Source organism: Triturus cristatus, chromosome 1_2 (assembly GCF_964204655.1).
Source record: "Triturus cristatus chromosome 1_2, aTriCri1.1, whole genome shotgun sequence".
NCBI classification, from domain to species: domain Eukaryota; kingdom Metazoa; phylum Chordata; class Amphibia; order Caudata; family Salamandridae; genus Triturus; species Triturus cristatus.
The window spans coordinates 314,811,256-314,837,868 of NC_140580.1; the positions used below are offsets into that span (position 1 = coordinate 314,811,256).

General features: G+C 43.3%; 1 protein-coding gene across 1 annotated transcript in view; it reads left to right on the forward strand.

The window, feature by feature from the left end:
- Positions 1–26,613, forward strand: part of EIF4EBP2 (eukaryotic translation initiation factor 4E binding protein 2) — a 69,674-nt gene that overhangs the window by 26,139 nt on the left and 16,922 nt on the right. Inside the window, exon 2 of the mRNA XM_085603868.1 lies at positions 6,312–6,488. Within this exon, the coding sequence (XP_085459994.1) occupies positions 6,312–6,488 (177 nt within the window). The remainder of the gene's footprint in view (positions 1–6,311; positions 6,489–26,613) is intronic.

Consider the following 26,613-nt stretch of genomic DNA (forward strand, 5'->3'; position numbering starts at 1 on the left):
CCATGGGGAGTCCCAGGGGTGTGGAATTTAATAAAATATCTACTTGTCTATGGGGCAGGTTGCTTCATAAATCTACTTGTCCTGTAACAAAATCCACTTGTCCCTTTTGTGCAATGTAATGCGGTGACAAATTATGGCAGCAATCTCATTATATAGGAGCTCTGAAATAGCCTCTCTGAATATGCCTGGGCTCATACCATAGTAGGGTTTGAATACTAGCAATTCTCTTATGCTACCTTGTTTCTTCAGATCTACATACTGGGTCTGAAGGTAATAGTAAGCAACATTTCCAGGGTTGGAATGCCCTTTTGAGTCAGTGCAAACATACTGACTTGCATGTTTTAAGGGTTTTCACCAACTCTTTTCTAAACTTACAGTACCGTATTGAGAGAGGTTGAAATGTACTCCTGGCAATGGCAGACATAAAACTTCTTCCAGGGTTGGGGAAAAGTGGTTGGAGGGAATGTGAACTTGCAAACACTCACATTTTCGCATGAGCAAATCTACACCTGCATATTTGCTCAAGCTAAAATGAAGTTCACAAATATTTTCTAGGAGTACTATTTCTTGGCCTACTTCTGTAAAGTATTGTGAACTAACGAAGTCGTATATCTGCACTTAATGCAAGGACATGGGTGCACCTTTGAGACTTTATTTAATAACTGGGCCCCTAAATAAGTCTGGTGTTAACCATGACCTTTTGTGTTTATTAAAATTCTGTCTCTCTCCCTCTGTCTATAGGTTAGCTTCACTGTGAGTGACAGAATGCTGTTCTTTCACAAGAAGCATATCGACAGTTTTGTTTAGTGCCAGGAACTACTGTGGCAATGTGTGCTTTTTGAGACCAAAACAATTTTTGCATTAACCAATGTTTGTTATAATGGTGAGGGCCCGGCAGCTCCCACGCCAATAAGGTTTTACAAAAACCATGCCAAAACAAGTCACACATTGACAAAACCAGAAGGCTGACCAACAATTACAGACCTACTGGCTTTACCAATGCTTGTTTATTTTTATGTTGCCCAGAATCTTATTAAAACTGGTTACACTGATTTTACATTATGAATAATTTTGGGAAATACTAGCATACATCAACACTTTTTACTAAAACATGCTGCAAAGAAATGGTACCTAAAATTTGACAGTAGTTTAGCGAAATGTTTTTGCATTTTTGTGAACATTTTTATTTTGAAAGCAAAGAATCCTCAACTTGCTTTCAAGCTTCTGAAAATATTTGCATCTAATCAGAGAGCATTCTGGGAGCATTATACATAGCCATGGATTGTTAAACATTGAAAAAATGTGTACACATTTTTAGACTGGTACCAGTCAGTAGTGCAGTCTGGGCTTACACCATTTATTTAGACCGCTCACCTGAATAATAAAGGCTTTGCATTAATGAACCATAAATGCAAGTTTGAACAGCATTAACACATGGACACAAATATTACCTTAACTGCAGGCAATGCCTTTCCCTGATCCATAATGTGGTAATGTAAACTGGCAGCCAAATGGTTTGTGCTGTAGGGGGTTGGGCCTACTTGTCCCAAGGACAAAAAACACATAAACTTGTTGCCCTTGACCGCAAACAATATGTCCCGGGCGTCGGGCTATAGGAATTCCACATCCCTGGGGAGATTAAGTGATTTGCCCAGAATCACAGGGTGTTGAACGTCCTTGCTGAGACTCTAACCCTGTTCCCCAGCTTCGAGGTTGACTGCTCTACCAGTTGGGCCACATCCTCTACCCAAATTAATTGTATCCAACAATGGGCCAGTTTGTGTGTGAGAATTTGAACTCTCTCTAGAAAAACAAGCATTGGCATAGCCCAATAGGTCTCGCCTTTGGGTTGCAGTAAGGATATTGCGCTGCATAACTAAATACTTATAAGGTCCCAAAGGCGAGACCTATTGGCTATGCCAATGCTTGTTAATATTTATTTTCACACAAAAAATACTCGCATCTCCCAGGAGTAGAAAAGAAAAAAAATTCATGGTTGTTGAAGCCTACAAGACATTTAATTCTTACGGTAGGTATCGCGATTGATAGGTTTTTGGTGATGGGGGAAGACTGAATTTCCAAATTTGGTAGTTTCTGTGACCGTCAATACAAAGCCCTTCTGTCACCGAGTGAGGTCACTTGGGCCTCTGCCAATCAGCTTTGCCAATACTTGTTTTATCAGTTGCTCTGATAGCACCCGTCAAATACTGATAACTTCAATGACTATCTTGCGATCAACTGGTACCCTGCAGACAACCCCCAATGCTCACTGGGACTTTAAATCCAACATCTCTTCCTCAGCCATGTGTCCAGCATAATACCCCACAGTTGTGCATAGCTTGGGAACACCACAATTCAGCATATCTTCTCATGGCCTGTAAATCTACACTCTGTTAAGTAGAACTAGATACACAGCAAGAAAAAAGTATAAGCACTGGTGAAGCCAATATTTCTTATTTGTATTAGGAGTCATGACTAAAATATTAAAAAGCCTGCAGCAGTGGGAAAAAAATAACTGCATTTTTTTGTATACAATGCATCTGAGATAGATACTTTATCTTCAGATGAATCGGTGCACTTTTCAGAAGTAAAATAGTCCCTCATGTAATGTATTGCTAGCACTCCTTAAGAGGTTGAATAACAAGTCAATAGCATGAGGTGAGAGAGATTACCTCTCTGGGTGATAGCTCACCCCTTCCTCCTCCGCGCAGCTCCTTACGATGTCTGTCTACAGGCAAGAACTTCAACACACATAGGTGGTTTACCAGTACTTAATTTGTGCTGGTGTCTGCTGCGCGTGGCACGGGCACTTAAATGTTAACACCAGCACTTACTTACTACAGTTCACCACATGGTGGCGCGGTCTGCCTGTTCTTGATTGAAGCACCCGAGTTTAACACTTAAATACTCATTTGAAAAACATAAATTCTAGTGCACCCAGGCCATTATTAATGCTTTGAGTGGCTTGGACATGTCCAAACAGTCTCATTTATTGTAGTGTGATGTTTAATATGTAGGGTTTATTATGGCATGTGGCGGTGATGGCAGCTCTAGTCGATACCTGGCACTTGTTGCAAATTAAGCCCTGTGGCTTACTTCATATGTTGTGCTACTTGGATACCATCAGTTCACTGAAATTTTAACTGCACAAGGATATTTCGCCGATCCCTTGGTCACAAGTATAAATGTGTGTTTATCAATTCTATGACCGATGTGTGTTGCTCTCACGTGGCAACCTAAATTAACGCATGGGTTCCTTTAACACAGCAACATAATTTATATTTAAAAAAAAAACAGATTAAACTCACCTCTGATGTGTTGTACGCCTGCTAAGGCAGCCTGCAGGTCCTTCCCCTGACATGCAATGAAGAAAAAAACAATGAATAGGATATAATGGTGCATCTTACAAAGGGCTGTTTCATGGTAAAGAAAGCTGTCCTGTTTTCCAGTCGCCGGGAATGGTGTGCTTACTAAAATAAACCACAACATGACAAAAGAGGAGAGTAGCTGAAAACTTTTATGCCCAGATAGATCTCAATTATGAACACAAACAGTTTTGCAACCCATGTTTCCTCAGTACATTAGAATGTACATAGTGAGTAATCCTGCAATAGTTTTTCCTTGCAGTGTCCAAAAACATCTATCAAGAAGTGGGAGCTGCATTTTAAATCGACAAGCGAAATTAATATAAACCTGTCTTACGGGAACAGGAAGAAAACGGGGTTATACATGTGCTGAGAAACTAAAGACAGTGAATCAAGAAAAACAAGTGCGCGCATCGCGCTGAAAGTTTAATTTAAAGAAAGGCGTGCAGGCTGCAGCGGGAGAGAAAGGCGGAGGGGTGCACCCGTGAGTGGTGCACACGCGCTGGGGAGAGCAGTCTGCTCTTTTTCAAAGCACATACTCGTGTTTGTGGCGTGCCCCTGCGCACTCCCCTTGCGTATGCCGCCAGAAGCACGAGTATGTGCTTTGAAAAAGAGCTGCACGATGGCTAAAGGTCTCCTAAGCAGCGCATGCGCGCTGCAGAAGCGAGACCTAAAAAGGATTAGACATTCTAATCCAAGGGAAAGATTTTAATCGTTCAGTCGTGCATTAAGATAGGGGTGTAGTCAGCTAACGGGGAAGGGTTTGAATTTGATGAAGTGAGAAATATGCTCTGGAGCTATTGAACAACCCCACATTTTACAACTAAGGGAACATTGTTTTTAAAGGAAAGGTGGCATATACGGCTCTGGTTAGAACTTGGATGGAAAGAACCTTTTGAGTTAGAATTGATTAAACCATTGTTGGAGAGAGAATAAGGTACCCTGAATATTATGCATGTAAACACTAGAGGTTAAGGAAGATCTAAAGACTGTTTATTAACCCTTTTGCTGCGGCGGGAATTCCGCCGCAGCGCTGGGGGGGTTTGGGGGCAGCGCGGTGGCGCGGTGCTCATGACGGAACCACTCCGTCATGAGCCGCGGTTGAGCTGTGCTCATGACGGAGTGGTTCCGTCATGACTCCGCCCACTGCGCTAATCGCCCGCACAGGCGGGGAATTAGCGCTGCGTGGGCGGCGCGGCCGCCAACGGCCGCAGCATGACGGAACCACTCCGTCGGAGTGGTTCCGTCATGAGTGGGGAAGGGGTTAAAGGAGATGGTGTGAAGGCGCACAGGTGGAAGTTATAAAAAAGGGATTCCAAGTGGTAGTCTCCTAAGATAGTTTGAGGCTAGTGGCAGCGTTGTACACTTGAATGATGGCAAGTGATGGAACATAAGTAAGGTGACCAAGTGCATTTAAGCTGAACTAGAAATGTGGCGTAGGTGTGAAGTCCGATGTTGATATGAAGATCAATGTGGAAGGCAAACCAGAATAGTGTCAAAAGAAGACCTAGGAAATTTAATGATTACATATGCACATGGGAAATCTGATTATATATGTACATGGAACAAAAAAGTAATGCAGTGTTTTTATTTTTACCTATACATTTTGTTGTTGTACAGATGCTCATTACTATTTTGTTATTATGTCAGGAAGGGTGTGTTATGTAGTGGTAATGTAACCTGTGCAGTGTAACTAGTGCATACAGGTCACTAAGAGGAGGTGCCAAGTGACCAGGATTCTGGTATCTTGATTGAATGTAGCTGGACCTGCTGAGGGTTGGTTGTGTTGTCTACTGCTCTTCAAATAAACCTGTTTCAACCATATTTCCATCTGCATACTTACTAAAGAGCTCACGCAGAGTAACCAGCTTGGGGGTGGGGGGGGGGGGGTCTAGAATTCCAGAACCCTCAATCAGAACATGAGTGGCAAGAGCATTGCACATGTTCTAAAATATGCCACACCCAACATTATCAACCCCTTACAATAGGAATTTTCTCCCCCTATCACTAGTAATAGTGTACAGAAAATAACATCCTAGGTACTAAATAATAAAATGTTTCATGGATATAGACCATATCATAAGATCCGGGAATGGGTTTTGCAGGCTCTAAGTCTTTTCTTAACCTGGGTTATACTGGGTTGTATATTCCTTTCGGTTAAATTCCTTGCTCTTTGATTCTGGAAGTGGAGGGTGTGGGAAACCTGGGCAGCTATGAAAGAATCTTTAACTTATTGCAATCACATCTGTTAGCTGAATGGTGAAACCTCTGCATACGCTTCTCTCATAATGTTGACAAATCCACTTCCAGTTTTTGACATAAATGTCCTGATCAGGATAAATTTGGTTTTAAGTTGAAGTTCGTAGTTGAGCAGTTTCGGTAAGTTCACTTTGTTTGACTTCTGTACTTCTCCAGTTGATTAGTGGGCGTTTTCTGTAGTTTAAATGATAGTGGATTGTTTAGGTCACAATCAAAAGTGTATATATCAATTTTCTACAGGTGAATAAGCCATGATTGTTGAATGACTTATTTGTTTGGCAAATGCCTCTTTCATAGAGTAGCTATGTTTTCTATTAAATTCTGATGCTCTTTGTAGATGTGTTTGTGCAAAATGCCAGAGCTGAAACTTGAAGGCATAGCTATTTCAAGTCTCTTTTCAGGTTGAATTGTTGCGAATGTTGGTTATGATTAAGAATGAGCCTATAGTATTTATAATGCATGTTGCACTTTATAGAAACAGTAATAAAATGTCATACATGTTACTGGAAAACAATGCTACTTGAGCTGTTTTGCTCAGAAACAACCCAGTTGCCACATACAACAAACAGAAGCAAGCCTACACTGACAGATGTGATTCATGTACTTTGCTCATTATCCTGTGAGTTTTGTTGGGTAATTTGTAATTTTGGTGCAGCATACTGACTGACTTTTTTGGGGTCTTCATAGGCACCAGAATAATCTACGACCGCAAATTTCTGTTGGATCGTCGTAACTCTCCATTAGCTCAGACACCACCACGTCGCCTGCCTGACATCCCAGGGGTTACCAGCCCTACCACAATTGCTGAAGAGCCCAAAGTGGAAACAAACAACCTGAACAATCATGACGGCAAGCCCGCAATTGGTAAGATGTAGGACAATTTTCAAACCTCTTTAGATTCCTATTGCGCCCTTAGTTGTGAAGCAATAGCATTTTATTTTCTGGTTATGTTTTGTGAGTTGGAACATTCCCCATGTCTTCTGAAATGTGGTAGGGAATGTTGTGGGTCAGAGGTGCCAGTTGGTTGAGCACCTGGATGGTGAAGAGTCCATTTGGTGTTGCTCTTCTGCCATCTTAATTAACCTTCAAAATAACAGGAAAAGCTGGATTTGTTGCAGTATATTATAGCAAGAACACAGCATGTTTCTCCATTATACAAAATTATCCCACATACTTATTTGGGACGGTGATAATCTGTTTGGCACGTGTCCATAAAACCTAAATAGAGGGATCATTAGAACACAGCAATCTCAAACCATCATCTTTACATAACCTCATTAAAAACGAACTCTTGATGTTTATCAAACATTAAAAAAACATGCAGTACCAAAAGCAGCATCAAAACATCTATTTGCTAATAAAGCAATTTTCTTCGATCCGGCCCAAATCAAATATTTTAAAACAGGCTTATATTTTTTTTTATTTTTATAGGAGTGAGTAGATTGTATTGTAATTGCATTTGTATAGCACTTATTACCCCTGAAGAGGCGTTGAAGCGCTTTTTTCGGCGAGTAGCACGCTACTTCGGCACCCATAGAGGATTGCTGCATCTGGCCACCTAGCCTGCCCTGCTGGTGTCTGATTTATTATTGACCAGCTCTGGGGCTGATCTGAAGATTACTTGGGCATTCCAGGTGTCCCTGTGGTCTAACCACTGAATTTTCTCTTGATCCGCCTCGGAAAGTACCACCTTGTAGGAAGGAGTATGGACACCCTCTGCGTAGGTGAGCAGCCTTCAGACGCTGTAGTGCCCGATAGTGGAGAGGTCCTTGGAAAATGGCCTGAATCTATGCAAAGAGGAGGCTCACTACCAGAGCCAGCTGTCTGACAGACACCTGTTTGGTGAGGATACGCCTCAGTTTGTGTCAAATCTTCGACATCTTCCTGGAGGGAAGACCTAGAGTGGATGAGGTGAAGTCTATCACGAATCCCAGAAAGGTAAAGCTCTGAGTAGGCGTTAAGAGTGACATTTTCTCATTGACCACAAAGCCTAAGCTCTGAAGCAGATCCACCTTTTGGGAGGTGGGACAACAGCTGGCATGGATTCATCAGGAGCAAATTGTCCAAGTACACAATCATTCATATACCCCGAGCCCTCAGATATTCCACCACCGGCTTGAGAACCTTGGTGAAACACCAAGGGGCTGAGGATAGGCCAAAGGGAAGAGTGGAGAACTTGTACGTCTGTTGCCGCCAAATGAACTGGAGGAACCAGTAGTTAAGTGGGAAAATCGGAATGACCAGGTAGGCGTCTTTGAGATCTAGCCACACCATCCAATCCAAGGGCCATAGGACATCCCTGAGGTGAACACCCTCCATTTTGAAGTGGCGGTAAACCAGCCATTTGTTTAATTCGCTGAGGTTTATCACTGGTATTTGGCCCCCGTCGGTATGGTTCACTAGAAAGATATTGATGATGAACCCCTGGGAGGGAAATGGCGCCCTTGGTGAGGAGGGATGCGACTTCTCTCAGCAAGAGGCCCCCCTGGTGGACGAAGAACTGGATGGGACGGGGTCTGGCTCGTTGGGAGGGCTCTCCAAAATATTCTGTGTGGAATCCTTGTATTGTTTGAAGGACTCGTGCGTCCCCTGTGATCAGTCTGGAAAAAATTTGCTAGCCGCCCCCTAACTTTAAGTGGGAGGAAGGAAGAACACTCACCGGGAATTGAGAAGGTTGCTGCTCCACGCTATCCTCTGCCTTTTGCCACGTCGTCCTCTCGTGGGGTAGAAATTCCCGAATCAGGATTGGTCCTGGTACTAGCCTTGCCCTTTTGTGGGGTGCTGGTTGGAACAGCCATTCGAGCGGCCCCTAACTTGACCGGCCCTGTGGAAAACATGAGTGAACACCTTTCTAATGGATGTCTGGGCTTTGTCAAGGGGAGGTAAAGGTGTTCATGAATTTACCTAGCTCCAAGACAAATGGCTCTCCAAAGAGACCTCCCTGCGCATTGGCCCCTGCCTCTGACTCTGCCAGATCTCCCAGCTTGGGGTCCACCTTATTGAGAAGGGAGAAGCGATGCTGGGTGGACGGGGCGCAATTTGTGTTGCCCAAAAATATAATGGCTTTGTTCCCACCCTGAAAGTGCTTCTGGGGAAATCGGGGAGCCCGTTGGCTAGGCCTCTTCGGCCATATCCAGGATTTATGTGAGAGGACCCAGAGTATCTAGTAGCTTGTCCTGGCATGCCCTCCAGGACCTATCAATCCCTTTCTTGGGGTCGTTTATGATCTTCTGTAGGAAGGTGGCCATACGTGTGTCAATTTCCGGGATATGAGCCACTTTTGCCTCCAGGGAGGGCGAGGGCACTCGGCCCCGGAGGCAATAACAGGCGTCTTTCTCTAGTGGCCTGCGAATGCACCCGCCACAAGTTGCAACATTGTCGGCCGGGGCAATTCGGAGGACCGAGGGTGGATGATGTCTGGGTCGAGCATATCTGAAGTACCTAGGGTGGTCTAAGAGGGGGCAGGAGGGGATCCACGGCCTGGATGGTCTGGGTTAATTGTCTGCATCCTCTGTGTCGTCGGTAGGGGCACAGTTATCAGTAGTCAGGAAACACTCCTCTCTTACTGGTAAGGAAGGCTGGCTGGCCAGGAAAGCATGCTTGAGCCTATCAAAGGCGTCAAAGTCCACCCCATGCTGTGGGCACGCTTGGTGGCAGTATGTCCGCCGAAGGGGGAACCCTTGGTGTGTCTGAAGGGGGTGGGAGCTGTGGTGGGGGGCAGCAACTTTGCAAAAGCTTGGGCAAATTGGCAGACAATCTCCTCTAAAGTAGTCCTGGTCTCTGCCACTGCCCTGTTTATGGATGCGTCCATAGCATCGTAGAAGTCGTCGTCCTAAGGGAGGTCGGACAGGGGGATTCATCCTCGTAGTCCATTATAGGCGTGTACAAAAGGACTGGATGAGGTCTTCAATTAATAATGGGGGTCTGGGTGGCAGATATAGGCGTCCATTTATGGGAGGCTGGGTGGCAGCCTGAAAATTCTGTGCGATTTTCTCACTAACTTGAAGTGGCTCTCAGCCCTGGGACACCTTACCCTGGTGCACAATTAGTAGGGTGCCGGCCTGGGTTAGTGTCCGAACAGGCCTCTGGGGCCTAATTACACTGACCCAGAAGGGCATAAGAAAAAGACAATACAAACTCTGCCTATTTTATATTGCCGCATTCAGCAAAGTGTTAACAAAGCTGACCCCATCGACCGTGATTTTGCTAAGGCAACCGCTCGATCGGCTTACGGACTCCACCGGGGCGTCCCCGTCAGGCCGGCAAGCTGGATGGACCACTGCGCATCGAAGTAATTCCTCAGTGAGGAAATTCAAACTTGCGCGCCGTAGTCTTGTGCCGCCTCCAGTGCCCTCTGGTGGCAGGAGGTCGGTGACTTTAGCTGCACCAGAATGGGCCACGTAGGAGCAAAAAGCGCTCCAATGGTCGTGACAAAGTGCAAGAAGTCCGACAAAACAGCGAGAACAGACGCAGCGGAGCCGCTTCACAAATTGATTAACCAAAATTGAATAACACGATGAAACCCAAAGGAAACACGTTCAACTATAGCACACGGTATCCAAAGTACTTCTCTCTGCTGCGCAGCAGCGAAGAAAGAGGATGAAGGGCCATTAAAGACGGACTGTGTTTGGCAGGGGTGCCCTCTGATTGGAGATCACGGGACTGTTTCCTGATTGGATGTTTTCCTCTACAGTTTTTTCCTAGTGTTCATGGGAAACGTAGCTTGTGTTTATCAATGATGGCTCCTGTAAAAAACAAAGTGTAGAAAGAAGGCATAATCCTCGCCTCCAGTCCTGACATAGAATTGTAAAAATAAACAAATTTACTCGCTTGTCCGCCGTGACAGGTTCACTAAATAAATGCTGCCAGTTATATGGACACTAAACTTAACGCTGTGAGAATTCCTAATGAGCCAATGTCGTCTTCGTAATCCGACCTGCTGCCAGTATGACTGGCAGATGATTTTGGGCATAACCGGACATCCCCTGACTGAGGCATGTACAATAGAATAGCGGTGTACAGGTTACTGCAACTGTTTCCAGCCCTGCTACAGCTTGTCTTGAAAGCAAGTCCAAATCGTGTACATAAGGGAAAGCACGCCTAATCTGGTAATCATCAAGACTGTAAATAGTCTTCATCCACATGAATACTAGATCATGTGACACAGGTGCACACCCTGGCTAAGGCTGTCTGATGTGGAGGACACTGGTGGGGCTGCAGTGCTGCAAAACTTCAGTTTCATGTTAGAAGAATTTTAAAGGAACCTTAAGCAAACTGTTTGTTCAGGCTTTTTCTTCTGTAGTTTCCACTATACTGCACAGGGTTTCTTTCCTTAAAATAATCGCCAAAAATATAATAATCACGAGTCAAGTAGCCTAGGTGTATATTGTATATAAGGTGGTTTATTAGTTTTAGTTGCAGGTAAGTAATAACTTCCAACAATAAGCTTCACTGATCAGCCCCACACGGGGCAGTTTCCCTGCTGCTCAGCCCATACTCCAACTGCCACTCCAGCACCTCACAGGCACCCAAATATTCCAACATCACCATACACCAACATTCCACAATGGACTCTCCTACTGGCTGAGCAGGTTATGTTGACAGAGGCAATAAAGGAGGATTCTCTCAAAGTGTGGTCATTAGGAAATTGCACCTATGTGCCTATTGTACCAAGGGATCTATGCATAGTTATAATCTTTTTGACTCTTAAGACCCATGGCCCTTACAAGAATCTCTTCCCTACATAATTTTCAGATGTTATGCCTTTTCACAAGAGGACAATTTATTAAAGAAGCTTAAGAGGCATGAGCCTTCAGTGATATACCAATATGCAATATTAAATTCATGCAGTATACCTTAAATCATGGTATTAATGGGCAAGACCAATATACATTTAAACGCTATACTCTACAGCCTCCCAGATATTCTCAGTTTCTAACATTAGATCCTATGCTCTGTACAAGACCAAAGATGGGATTTCACTTTCAAAAGGGGAGATAGTGAAAATCCCTTGTATGTATGGTTCCATTTTACTGAACACCCTGTTTGTAACTGGGCTCGTGCCCTCTTTTTTTTTTTTATCGCATTTCTTATTGAGTTTCAAACAAACATGCAACAAGTACAGTTCTATGTGCGCATGCGGTATGATGTACAGTGATTCTAAAGATTGCCCCAACAGGAAGCCTAAGGGTAAAAAAAAAACAGGGGGGGGGCAGAGGTAAAGAAAAGGGCAAATGAAAAGTATTGCCCCTCCCAACAGGTACGGAAGAGTGGCCATCAAGATCATGTCTCGTTACAGTCACAATTACTCTAGTCGATGGGGTTACAAGTCAAATTCAACAAACATTGCACAGGGCATGTTTAATATCCCCTCAAGACTTCCTCCTTAGGTCACCTTTATAGAGGCAGTCTGTGTGGAATATTCTCTAGTGTAAAATATCTCCCAACCGTGGACCAATAAGTGGTGATTGGTTCTATGTGCTCATGTCCAGATAGTCTCAAACAAAAAGGTATTGCAGGCCATTAAAACCCAGTGCCTGTGGTCGTTCTCTAGCAGTTACAAATGGGGGGGAAAGGGCACCACAGCTCACAAATTTCTGTAGTTACTTATTGACTCTATAAATCTTTTCATAGAAGTCCATAGTGTGGATGTCAGACAGCCATGAGCTGTAAGCGGGTGGCATTGCAGTTTTCCAGTGGTTTCCACCAAAGCTGCAGACATCCATCTATTTGCATGATGAGGCAGCATTGACGTGTCATGAAGTAGTGCTAGTCTGTTCGTTAGTGTCTTTAGCATCCCTAAATCTGTTTGGAGGTATTCCCATATCGAACAACTAAAGTGAGAAGGAGTTGGGCATTCCCAGATAATGTGTGCAATATCAGTCTGTAGCTGTGCATCTCCAGCATTTATAGTCCTCTAGCATATGTACCCATTGAAGCCTAACTGGTGACCAGTGCCACCTGTAGTGGACCTTTCCTGGCCTCCTGTAGTGGTTTGTCATGGGTTTCTAGTTATGTATGGAAAGACCAAGTCTGGTGTCCCCCCCCATTGATGTAGACTGCGTGCGGCCACCCTCTAACAGAATATCTGTTGATGGTTCTTGTAAAATGATTCCATGTAGTGATATATTGGAGTAGCAGGTCAGTCTCCCAAGTCGTACGGGGCAGTACCTTATCAGGCTTGCAAGCAGTAAATGAGTTGGAGGTGCTTCCAACGGTACATGGGTGAAAGTCTGTAATTAGACACAAGTGAGGTAAAGGGTAGGAAGGTGCACTCCTGCAACAGGCCCTCAGTATGAAGTATGCCCTTGTCCCTCCACTCTGACCATTCTCGTTTCCAACCATCCAATTTTCTGCCCATTAATCGTGATCTGCCTATTCCTTGCAGGTGCATGTAGGTGTAGGGTATGGGGAAGTTTAAGCAGGCTGTGTTCTTGCACCCATGCATGGAGTGGTGTGTAAAACCAGATTGGCAGTAGAGCTGGTTTGTGCACCTTTGTTGTTTTTCACGTGGAGGGCCCATTTCAGGTTATTTTGAAAATAATCCTGGATATTTTATATTAATTAACCACCTCAATTTGCTTTTCATTCAATAACCATTTTGGTCTTATTACCTTTCCCTCAAAGATCATTATTTTTGTCTTTTTAAAGATTCTTTTTTTTTTTAATTTCTCCCTTCCGTAAAGTGTTACTGTTAAGTTTCTACTGCAGGGCTACCGCTATATAATCCATTAAAATTAAATTATCAGCATAGGGAGACGAGAGGTCTCCTGGTGCCCCATCTTTGGTGAGCAGGACTGGTAGGTTTTAAAACTCCTGGCAAGTCTGACACAGACTGAAAAGAAAAGGTGCCAATACACAGCTTTGGCGTAGGCCGTTAATTATGCTAATTCTGCTTGATAACTGCTCCAAAGTATTCAATTCTAACTAGGCCCCGGTTTGCTGTATGAAATGACTGTATACAGATAGATCTCCTTGGGATATCCATCCTCTTGGCTTCTCCCAGAGATGCCCTCTTTCCACCGCATCAAAAGACCACAAAACAGCACAACCTCTGGTTCGCGTCTAAATATTTCTTAATGATCGCCCAGAGGGCCAAGCAGTAATCGGTGGTGGTATGCCCATCATGGAATCCTCCCTGTTCATTCAGCTGAAGGTTGTTTGACCACACCCATTCTTCCAAGTGAGCTAATAAGATTTTTGAAAAAACCTTTCTGGGAATATCCAAAATACTAATTAATCTAAACTTGGAGGGCTGGTTTCAGTCACCTTTCTTCTATATTGGTTTGATTCAAGAGCCCTTCGAAGTATCAGGGAACAGACCAGTTTTCACAATCCAATAAAACCGATTTAAAACCAAACAAAAAAATAATAATCTGCCCACCATTGACTGTTAGATTTGATACCAGGAGGGACATTATCCGGGCCTGCAGCTCTGCTGTATTTCAGTGATAAGATTGTAGATCAAATTGTTTCCTGAGAGAACCAGTCATATGGGATAGCACTCTTTGGATAATTTGTTGGAAGAATCAGTAAGACCGGAGATCCGTATACATTCTTAAAATAGGCCATCCATGTATCTTCCTCAACTATACAGGACAATAAGCAAGGCCAATCACTATTTACACTGGTAACTATTTTCCTGAACTACTTCTGATCACCCGATTAAGATTATCTAAATCATTTTTTCCCATCAGTGAAAAAGTTTTCTTTTCCTGTAAATAAGATTTAGACATATTTCTCAAACAGACTTCTTCTTTTGTAATATGAGGGGGTCGCATGTTTGTATTTTCACTGTACCCTAACGCATCTGATTTTAACTTCTTACAAGAAGGGTCAAACCAAGGTTTGGTGGAAACCGTTGCTTCCTTTTCAATTTGTAAACGTTCGTGATTTACATTTATTCGAATACAATCTAGTACATTTCTTATGATTCGTGTACCAGGCTATTTTATCCTCATCAGTTCATCTGGTCACCTATCAGTTACAGAAAGTATGGATACTGGTTATGAAGATGCTGAGGGTTGAGACGGGTGGTAAGCCTTCGAGGAAAGTTTATAACCAAGGAAAGAGCATTCTCAGATACCAATGTTTCCGTAGAACACACACTTGCTTCAATTGCACGATCACTACTTTTGGTGTGCAATACCTTAAAACTTTTAAATAACCATGTTGTCTAACAAATAAATAAATGTAGTCTATAGGGCAGCCATGGACAACTGATTGAAAGGTTTGTACAGCGGAATATCCTCATGAAAGTGACTGTTAAAGCAGATCAGGCAGTTTTTTAAAATGTATTTTATTTATTAATTATTTCAACGCCCACTTTAAAGGATCATCAGAAGTTCCAGGGAACAATTCAGCATTAAAATCACCTGCTATAACCAAAATGGCCTTTTTGCTATCTATAAAAAACAGAGTAGACTATCGAGGTCATCCAGCCATTTACCTATGCCTAAAAGTTATACTTTATGGATATAAATATTTATTCATGCAAACAATTGATTTCTTTATTTACACCCAATTCCACTTGTCGGACACTTTCCACCAAACTGGTCCTAGGATGCTTGGTTCCAGTCCAGGGAGGACCTGGCTTGGCAGTTCGGGCTGGACTGTTCCCTTTAGGCACAGGGTCAAGACTGATTTGCATATGGCTGGGTGCAAACTGGAATGGCATGGTGAGCAAAAAATCCCGATTGATTTAGGCCCAGATCTCTGTACTGGGGTGAATGTTTGACATTGTTCTTCATTCTGTCCAACTGTTTTTGGACCCTTTCCACCATTCTAAATATTTTGGTGGATCCCAGAGTTACCAACCCACTGAAAGACAGCCCCGTCCACGTTTGATCCCCGTGCTGTTGATGGCCGCAAAGCCATTTATACATTTGCTCTCCCGTAACCAGGTTTCCTGACAAATAAGAAATAAATACATCATTCTATAATACATCCAAGTAACTTTTTTTTAATTGTCATGTCCATGAAAGTTTTATTTTACTATATTTTTGGTTTAGAAAGAACACAGTATTCTGTTTGATCAGCAGCCCAGCCAGCCCATTCTTTATCCTTTAGACCCATAATAGCAGAGGGCCTATTACAATCTTAATGTCTGGAGGTTGACCTATAGCAATTTGTATAATTTGTACTAACAATCCTAGGGTTACCATTTCTCATGGGACTGGTAATATACTGACAATGCAAAAGGATAGTTTTGTTACTGGAGTGGGATGAGATGTATGCTCAGCTTCTCAGTCTGGCTGTAATGACTGACTAAGTGGGATTTATAATGCTCTCCTTACTTTCTATCTCAGGAGGAGTAGTGATACTAAATTCGAATGATAAAACGGTCTCTTGGGCACACAATGCTATATTTGCCGCCACGGGAGAGATACATTTCCTTTTGTTAGTTCTCGCCCCTCATCCCCAGTCTGAAAGCCCACCCAGGCTAGATCCTCAGACAAGATTTCATATAAAATGGAAATTGCTTTAAACAGAAAGCAGCTTTGATCTATTTAGGTGGATGCAATATCTCAGCCTTTTCCCCTTTTCTAGTTATTCCAAACAGCAACTCTTGTCCTGAGGGCTTTCAATGCAGAAGGCTATTGGTGTGAACTAATATTCCCTGTACGCTTGACCCTTCTGGAATCTTATTTCCTGCAGTTGAGGAATACTTATTGATTGCATCTTTTAGTTTTGATTTCCCATTCAAATTATCATCTACCAAGCCTTTCCTCTTGTTTTTAGAACCCTTTCATTGTTGATTACTAAATTTTAGTGCAAGGTCACTGCTCAGCTTTATAAGTTGACTTAGACTAGGCCCAGCTGATCGAACACTATTCAAAGGTTGAGGGCTCAGTGTTCTAATTTTTTGAATTCATTTTTGTAACCTTCTCCGAAGATACTGGAAGCTTTTTTTGCCTCTTAATTTTGGAAAATCGTTTCCTATTGATCCGGTCAACAGAATATAATCTGAAGAGAATTTTAAGCTGCCATAGTTGAAATACCCCCCCCCCCCCCCCCCCCGACAAAAACATTAGTCACTTGGAGACATTAGTATGACTAGGCCGCACAGAAGGACTTTAGGTCCTACTACACTGCACCACAGTTTCATTGCTTGGAAAGAGAACTAACGCAGAATTTACCTCCACCGGCCTAGTTATCATTGACAAACCAAGTGTTCACTTTTCCCCCAGTTCTGCTGAGATTTTCTTAAGACCGGTGTGATTTTGTTAGTTAGTATTTACCACAACAAGGCTTTTGAGATACGATGCAAAAAACACTGCAGGGTAAGGACAACATCTAGTGATGAGGAAGTAGATGTAGTGGACATTCGTCGATGATGATATAGAGGCTGACACTAAACCATTCTGCTCTAAATGCGATTCATATTTGGATGAACCAGCTTAAGAAGTTGATATCGGAATCTGAGATGGCTGATAACTTCTTAAATCAAGATCAGAGGAATCCCTATTAAAAATTAAAAGTTGGCATATTTAAACACGGAGAGGAAAATAATCTAGGGCCCTTTTCGGTAATCAAATCTGATTTGGAGGAACCATCATGCTATTCATCTGTAGGTCCGTTAGACGGTATATGTTTAATTTCATGGCCCCTTAAAAAAATCACCCAGATCGTTCCCTTGAGATGAATTGCGAGTTGCATTAATGTGTTTGGTAAAGCTTCCAAATAGTTGTAAAGGGGGGGGGGGGGAGACTTATAAACCACTTTTTCCTTTCTCCCACAGGTAGTGGACCTCCCTTGGGTTTATCATTGTTTTTTCCGGCTTTCTCCAATTCCGTACTTTTATTGGATACTGCATGAGCTTTGTTTGTTTTGAGCACAGTAATGGAAAGGAGTAACTTGGCTGCCTATCTTTCTGAGTAGGATAGATTGAAAGGTGCTAAATCCAAAAATACAATAGAGGACAGCCGACACTTGCCGCCTCTTCCTGGGGCATAGACCCTGTTAATTGCTACCGTCTCTATCCGAGGCAGGAAAGGTCATTTTCAGTCCAAGCCTCAAAAGTCCACTGGCAAACAGTGACTCCGGTGTTCACTATGATGCAAATGTCTTGTGCCACAAACATGAAACCACCCTGCTGCATGCCCAAACCATTTTTGCTTCCCAAGAGACTAGGACTCAGTGGCGGAAATTGACTTTGAAATGGATTGTAGAAGGAAAAATGCCACAACCTTAGACGCCTGTGGTAAAGAACCAGTCCTTACCTGTGTCAGTCTCCCAACTGCTGTCCTAAGACAAAACTAGGGCACAGCAACTGGTTATCCTGGAAGCGGAAAGGGCACATTGGGTCGTAAATTCTTTAACTTTTCATCGGCAGCCCGAACACAAAAAGCACAAGGTGCTCAGCTTTGGCAAATCCACCCTTTCTTTAAAGGTTAACTTCTACCCTGCCAACCCTATACCCAGTCATGATGTGCCCTCCACGTAATCCACCTACAAACCAGAAGATTAAAAAGTACCAGCAATGGAGTAAGGGTTGGTTCGCTACCCAAAGCAAATCAACTAGCAGCTGAGCCGGCCACAAACTGTGTTCCCTGCACCCTTTTTTGGGACTGGTCCTATTTCATGAAGGCTGGTGGTAAAGTATTGTGGACCATTCGTGGGCTACGGGTGGAGAGAGGAACCCCGTCCACCGGCTGCACCCCTGGAAGTGAGCGGGGGTGGCACGACTGCTTATAGTCGAAACTGCAGTGTCTTCCAGTGACATCTGCAAGCAACCATCAAGCTGATAGGTGCTTAGCAGAATTTTACAGGGTGCAGAGGTCCCAGCAAGGCATCAAAGCCTTTATCAGGGCCTCTAGCTGGACTGTGATGGGCCTGCCAAGGCAAGCAGGGGAATGCGGGGCTGAACAGTGTAGCCTGCTTATTTGGTGTTTTCTGTCACCACTCTGAAATCCACTAAGCGGCCTCTATAGGAAATCAGGTCTGGTTTGCTAAAAGGAGGGCAGGAAAGAGCAAAAGAAGGGCAGGAAAGAGCAAAGGGAGAGCAGGAAAACTGGAGTGTTTAAGCCAAAGTAAGCATCCGAGGAAAGATGAGTGTAAGGGCCAGGATAAACACTGCTATGGGCGGTCCAGACATTTGCGTACCTGCTGTGTCCCTCTCAACATTGCTGTCAGTTGTGTGGCCTTAATGTAGAAAGCCTCTCAGACTACCTTCAATTCTTTGTGTAGCTTATATTTTAGCCCTGCATGGTGGTGCCTTACATCACACCTTTTACTATGTTTTGACGGATGAAAGGGATTGATTCTAGGTGGAACAGGAGGGAATTACTCATCTAATCCACTCCGGATATGCTAGATTTGGCTGGTCTTTGTAATTGCCATGTCTTAGTTTTGTGAAGAGTTCAGTTTCCTGCTTGATGTCTTACAGCAAAAATCCTGCCTCTGCAATTCTCTCAATGCGTTTGATTTATTTTGACAATGATAACATTTATATGAAAACGTAAAAAGCACTGTACAAAAAAAATTCCCGAAAGTGCATTGGGATTTCTATGGAAGCGATCTGCTCCAACAGGTTTTGTTTTTACATCCTTTGGAAGATTTAGTAAAACCTGCATTGACAGCCTATTACAGACTTTAGATCACATTGCAGGTTAGAGGCCATTGGCCACCCTGACTTCTAAACTTTCTCCTTTGAGCCCCACAGTGAGCAGAAGCTTAAGAGCCGCCTCTTACGCTATGTTGGAGTCTGACAAAAGATTTGTCCTATATTGTGAAGAGTGGCTACAAGCTCCACTGGAGGACTTGCCTGCCAACACTGCACCCAGGGCTCAGACCCCCATCTCCAGTAGTCCGTGGTGCAGGATTCTAAGTGGCAATTTGCAAGAATGAAATCGGGGTTTTGAGGGAGTAAAATATGGTTGCTACTCCTGGAACCAGTGAAATAGTTGATCAAGTAAAACAGATTCCTAATACTTCCACTGCATGAAATGTAGTCGCATCTCCAACAAAGGTCCCAAATTAAGCTGGAATTTATCATCTTGAAGCAAACCTTAGTCCTGCAGGCGAAATTAGTAGCATATTGTTCAAAATTACAGCCATGTCTAATACCCGAAGGCAGTTGCTGTGGAAGAAAACCCAGGAGCTGAAGTGCAAATGAGGGGCCTGCCTTAGGAAGGATACCATCCTTTGGTTGTAACTGTAAGGGGGGTACGGCAAGGGCAACATTTTATTTTTTACTGTCATTTTAATTAATCGAACAGTTTATAATCGATTCATTCTGATTCAAACTAAAATATTCACCGAATTCAGGCTCTTCTGTCAAATCTTAGGCTCTCCAAATGTTTGCTAAGGGTGCAGATATTTCATGACCGTGGCCATCCTGAAAACACCAAGGGTTTGTAGTTTATTCCTACGCACTCTTTATCCTTCTGCCAGCTCTTTAGACAGCAAATTACCTATGCGTTCTGTTTTTGAAATTAAATGCACAGAGTTCTATTCCAGTAGCTTATCGGTCTTGACCACACAATCCTTGCGATTTTTTTGCATATGACCATTTCAGTGACCTCCGATGCAAATTCATCCACATGGTAGACTGTGTCCCCTCTGGGCACCATGGCTTAATTAATTTTTATTGTTCCAACCAGTAGACTGCTTAACTCTACTGCAGAAGAGCTTGGAGGACCAGAAAGAATGGACATTTGTTAGAAAGTGACAGTGCCTGTAGATGAAGACCAGTTCTTTACCATGTGGGGCCTTGGTGCAGAGGGGTGCCTGTTCTGAATTCTGTTTCCAGTGAATCAATTTCATGACTTCTCTGTGCAAGGTTGGAGAGCTTGTTTTCTGATGGTCCATGGGAAACTATTCCCCTCAAGAGTGCTGCTTGGCTCTGAAGTAAATGCCATATGGGTAACTGGCTGATCCTGTGGAAACATGTTGCACTCTGCCAGGGCAAAATCAACCACTGCATCGCTCACACTTTTTCTTGGTTCCCCAAACCGGAAATCTAAGGCAGAGCAGAGACCGTGCTTGGCGAAGCTTCTTTTATGCAATTTATTTTCTTAAATGCTGTCCTGAAGGGCGTCTATTCTGAGTTTTTCCCTCAACCAACTCTCTAATTGATTTAATAAACGGTGCTTGGGGAATGGTCTTAGTAATTCTAGTTCTCCACTGCAGGTGTTTTCCTTGGATTCATCAACCCTCCTTTAAGAGAGAATAGAGAAAACGTAATATGTTGGGCACTCTTCTGGTAGCTCAAAAAAGAACTACCTAATCCATCATGAAAGGCATGCTGGGGCCCTACACCTCCATTCGTAATTAAAAGGGAAGGATCAAAACATCTGTGTAAAATGCGGTTTCTGTGGTACTATTCCTTGCTTTTTTGTGTTTGGGTGGGGGGGGGGGGGGGAGGCGGCGGCGAGGGAGTGATGATTCTCCAATTAATATTGAGAGAATTTTGACTTCATTAAAGACAAACGGAGGCTAACTTTAGGCAAATACTTTTATTTGCTACCGAAACATGCAGCCCTTTAAAGAATGTCAATACGTCATAACACAAGAATGTTCATAACGCTATAAATGGAGCACGCTCCCATCTTCCTCTTAGGCTGCGATGACACCAAGGACACATCGTGGCATCCGTTTGCGCCTAAGCATTGTTATCCAAAGGATCAAGGATTTTTTTTTTTATAGTAAAGGCGTATAGAAAAGGTGTACTGAAGCAGTAAAACACAAAAGCAATAAACAACTTCAGTGAGCATTGCATTAATTTAAGAAAATAGTAAGAATATCTAGTCCATACTCCTCAGGGTGAGGAGGGTGGGATTAATGTTTGCCTCCGTTTGTCTTTAATGACATCCAGAATCTCTCTGCATATTAATTAAAGAATCGTCATTTCATTACAAGACCAGAGGCTACCAATATGCATGTTCAAAGCCATGTAAGGCTACTCTGCTAACATGCTCTACTGGTCTCAAGTAAAATTTTGAGAAGGTGCTTGCTTTGGACCAATCGCCTGCTTTCAGTATTTCAGGCAGGGATCCTCCTGCCCAGATTACTTTATTAGCCATTGCACCTCTAGAAGAGTGTGCCCCAAACCTAGAGAGATTCACGCCTGCTTCATGCATAATCCGACGCTACCATCTGGCTATGGTAGCTGTAGAAACAGGTTTATATGGTCTAACATATGATAAGAGAAGTTGGTCAGTGTCGTGAGATCTGAATGTTTAAATTTTTATTCTCGTAAGCCTTCATACAAACTACACAATTTTTTACTCTCCTGGAAAAAGGGATAGAATATAGACACTGACATGGTTTTGGTTCTTTTCCAAATATCGAAATGGACACCTTCAGAACAATAGAATCTATTGGAAAGTTCAAATGCTTTAATGTCTGAGACTCTTCTAAAGGAGATTAGACAGAGCAAGGTCGCCAGTTTCATGGACATGTGCTTAAGGGAAAGTAAAGGGTTATTAAGCCAGGCCATGAAGAGTTTAAAAATTGACACCCCATAAGGATTTGTAACTTGCTTTAGGGGGTCTTCTCAGTCTAACTCTTCATTACTCTGATTAAGGGATTACTACCCATTGTGAGATTATTAATACAGGCATGACCTGATGAGATTGCAGATCTATAACAGTTGATGGTTCTGTAAGAGTCCTGAATCAAAAATGTGCTAGATAGTTGGCTATCTGTTGTATAGAGCTTTCCACAGGATTCAGATCCCTTTCCACACACCAAGTACACCATTTCTTCCAAACGCCCCTATATCTTTAGTTTCTGGTGCCCATGAATCTTCCAGTAGGCTTTTAGCCTCTCCCGAAAGGTCTGAATATCGATCTGATCCCCTGAAATCTTCAGAACAAGAAGGTTCATTTTCCCTTCTAAAACCAGTGGATGCTATTCTCCATCTGGACCTTGAAGACCTAACGATGATGGGATCAGGCGTGGAAAATCCACCGCCAGTTCCATTACCCCAGGAAACCATACTTGGGATCTCCAGAAGGGGGTTACTAGAATGATGGAGCTTGACTCTAGTCTCACCTTCCACAAGAGTCTCTGTATCCTGGAGAATGGGGGGAATGCATAACCGTTGATTTCTCCCCAGGATTGAAGGAAGGCATCGACTGCTGTTGTGTTGGGATCCGGTCTCCAACTGAAATACGTTTGTACTTGGTAAGTTAGTCTGCTTGCAAAAAGGTCTATCTGAACTGGACCCCATAACTTTTGAATTAGTGCAAAGGCCACTGGATTCAATTTCCAGTTGCTGGACAGGTGGAGAAAGCGAGATTTCCAGTCTACCCTGATTTTGAGTTCCCGGTATAAATGCCGCTCGGATCTTTTGATCTCAACAAAAATACTGAATCTGCTTTGCTATATCTGAGTGTTTTGGATTTCACATTCCCCAGACTGGTTCTATATGAGACAGCAGAGAAACTGTCTAAGCGGATCAAGGTGTTGGAGTTCTTTAATAACTTTTTGAACTCATAAGGGCATTTAAACCCACTAACATCACTAGGCAGTTTGTGTAAGGACTGTTCCTTGAATGACCACCACTCCCGGTTTCTAGATTGTTTAGGCGAGCTCCCCATCCGTGGTTGCTCACATCTGACTAGGGTAAAGTCTGGAAGGTTTCCGAAAATGGCTTGCCCGTTCCAGGCTTGGAGGTTCTTTAACCACCCTCCGATAGGGGTATTGAGTCCTCTTACCATAAACCCTTTCTCAAAACCAGTGCTTTAAGGCTCTGCAGGCCCCTGTAGTGGAGGGGACTGGGGGAAATGTATTGGATAGAAGATGACAGCAGACCTAGAACCCTGGCTAGGCCTTTCAAGCGTATTTAGACTTGATAGGACAGAGGATACTTGTTTCTTTATTTTGGTTACTTTTTTGTGAAGAAGAATGAGATTGGATAGAAAAGGATTTACCTTGAATCCAAGGAATTCTATCTCCTGTGTCAGTATCATGATAGGCTTCTCTATATTTATTATGAATCCTAGATTCCGTAGGAGGTCTACTGCCAATGACAAGTGTTTTGAACCTCTGTTTTGTCTTGAGACATAATAAGGATGTCTAGATAAATAATTAGCCAAACTCCTATTTCCCTGAGGTAGCTTACTACTGGACGAAGGACCTTGGTAAAACACCAAGGGCATGAGGACAGGCCGAAGGGTAGACAAAGGAACTGATAAAGATTTCCTTTCCAAGTAAAACCAAGGTACTTCTGACTGTCCTTGTCCATGGGTATTGTAAAATAGGAATCTTTGAGATCTAATTTTACCAGCCAGCCCTTGGCTTGTAAAATGTTTCTCAGAAGATGGATCCTTTCCCTCTTGAAATGTCTATAAGCTAAGAACTTTTTTAGATCCTTTACATTTATGACAGGACGCCAACCCTTCTTCTTTTGACTAGTAAAATTGTGCTTATAAACCCTTTTGAAATCTGTTAGATACCTTTACGAGGGCTCCCTTGTCTAACATCTGGGAAATCTCTAGATCGATTAGTTTTGAATTCTCTATCTAGAATCATTTCTCTGGGTCTCTTGAGTTGAAGTGGATGTTTCCAAAATTCTATTTTGAAGCCTAGAATAGTTTCTAGAACCCAAGGGTCTTGTGTAATCTTTGACCAATTGCGTGTGAAGCGTTTCAACCTCCCTCCCACCTTTGTATGGGAATAGGAAGTCGGGCTTACCTTACTAGCTTTGGTTTGAAGACCTGGGTCTGCCGCCACGGAATTTTGAGTTCCTCCCTCTCTGGGGATAGAAATTGGAGTTTCGGCGAAAGCCTCTGTTGAAATGAGAGGGGCCTCTCTGGTCTTGGTGGAAGAATTGGGACCTGTAGACACCGTGGCTGACAGCCAGTCCCCTCCTGTCAGCCCTTCCAAAAATTGGGCGTCCTCCAAAAACTGCAAATGTTAGACTACCTTTACCGCTTTTAGCAAAGTGCAGACACACCCTTTCCCTGTGATTTCACAATGTTGTCTCCAAAGAGGAGACCTTTGGTATCGCCCATGTCCTCCCTAGAGGACAAATCGGCTAGTTTAGGGTTCATTCTCAAAAGAACCGCTTTCCGACGCTCAGTAATTAGGTTAGCGTTGGCATTGCCTAAACAAGTGGCCCGTTGGGACCAGCCCCTCAGAAGATGAATATTGACTTGATTCATATCCAGAATTAGAGGGAACTGCCCAAGGATCTTGTCCTGACACCGTTTCAGGCATTTCTCTATCCCTTTCCTAGGGTCATTCCCGAATTTGTACAGGAAGGTTATCAATTCTGGATCGAGGTTGGGGTTGTTGCACACCTTACCCTCAGTGGAAGGTCTTGGGCATCTCATTGCGCAGAAGGTTGCAAGTCTCTGTCCAGAGACTTTCTTACCCACTGAGTTAAATATTTATTGACGTGGTCCATGGGCCACCATTCGGAGCTGCGAGGGTGCCTAATGGATGTGGGGTTGAACATTTCCCCGCCAAGGCAGTCCTTAACAGACTAAATGGAAGGTTGCTCCAGGTCTTGGTCTGGATTCTCTGGGGTATCATGGGTATCTGGAGGATCGAAAATAAATGTGTCCATGTCCATCTTATCAAACTCTATGGGCTCAGTTTGTGAATTAAGTGTCTCCAATATCATTTGTTCAATGAAGGTTACTTCTATCTCATGCCGCTACGGGCAACTTTTCTCAGTGCCCCAATAGGTTTGGCTTCACCTTTTTGTGCTGCAGTGAGCACAATTATCTATTTTAGCGCGGGGGCTACCAAAATCATTAGCATAAGTGGATGCTTCCTCAAAGTGTTTCCTCTTATGGGAAACCTTTCCCCCTCTTGGGGGTCCTGAGGTAGTAGGGGACTCTCTGTTGGAGAGAGAAGTAAATCTCCTCAACGGGGGACACCCTCTTCCTCTTGGCTAGTGCGGCACCCTCCGCCTCCTTAACGGAAGACCGAAGATCTTCCTCAGGGAACCTCTTAAGGCTCTCCCCCCTTAAGAACCTCCTAAGAAGGCTGTTGTGGATTATTAACGTCCATTAATTCAAAGGGAAAGCTGGGGTGGATAAGGTTGTATTAATAAAATAGCCCTTAAAAGGTTTACTCGCAGTTAGTAGCTTGTAGAGGGGATATTATTCCCCAAACTTCGTTAACGGGACTTCTTTCCCTTTCACCTTTTTAATTAGTGTCTTATTTTCCCTTTCTCCTCTGTAATTCAAAATGTAATTATGATTTTTTGAAAATAAGCTGAGCCCAATTATGCGCGAGACCAACGGGTAGCGTCGCGTTAAAAGAAATATGCCAGAAAAATAAGGGAAAGTCACTTTCCTAGGTGAGGAGGCATCCGACTCGCAGCAGGCACCGTTGCGAGCTTGAACGGTGAGATGTTACCATGGTAACATGCATGCCGAGACACAGATATCCCCCCCCCTCCCCCCCACTGTTGCTAGACCTCGCATCACTACGGGCACGTGCTCAGGCAGGAAAGAGTCTCCCTTGGGTCTCCTAGGAGGTTGCTAGGAGACACTGCCTCCTTGAATCACGCTAGCGAGTTCGCCCGTTTCCTTTCTTTATGAAAAAAAATAATTCTTTTCAATTCAAGCCTCATTAAGAATTAAACAAATGGTGCCAGAGTCACCGGGGGACCTGGCCGAAATTAAAACTGCCAGTATGAGTAGCCACCTGGCATGGGCATGATTTCGGTCATAACCTCGGTAAGTGGCGTGCAAGCAAATCGCTGTATTTGTGTTTATTAAATCGACATGAAGGACATAAATGGGAAACCTTTGACAATAGAACTAAAGGGAAAATCTTAACCAGGCACTTACCTGGCCCCGCCATAATTTGAACAGGGTTAGAACCTGTTATGAGAAATGTTAATGCAGTATGAAACTTAAGGAGTATCAAATAGAGTATAACACTCTAAATTTACTAAAAAATACAACTATAATTAACAGTAATAATTCCACGATGAAGAGATACTTAGCTGTGTCCGGAGCAGCGAATAGAAGAGGAACATGGGAGTGTGCTCTGTCGATTTATAGTGTTATGAGCATCCTTA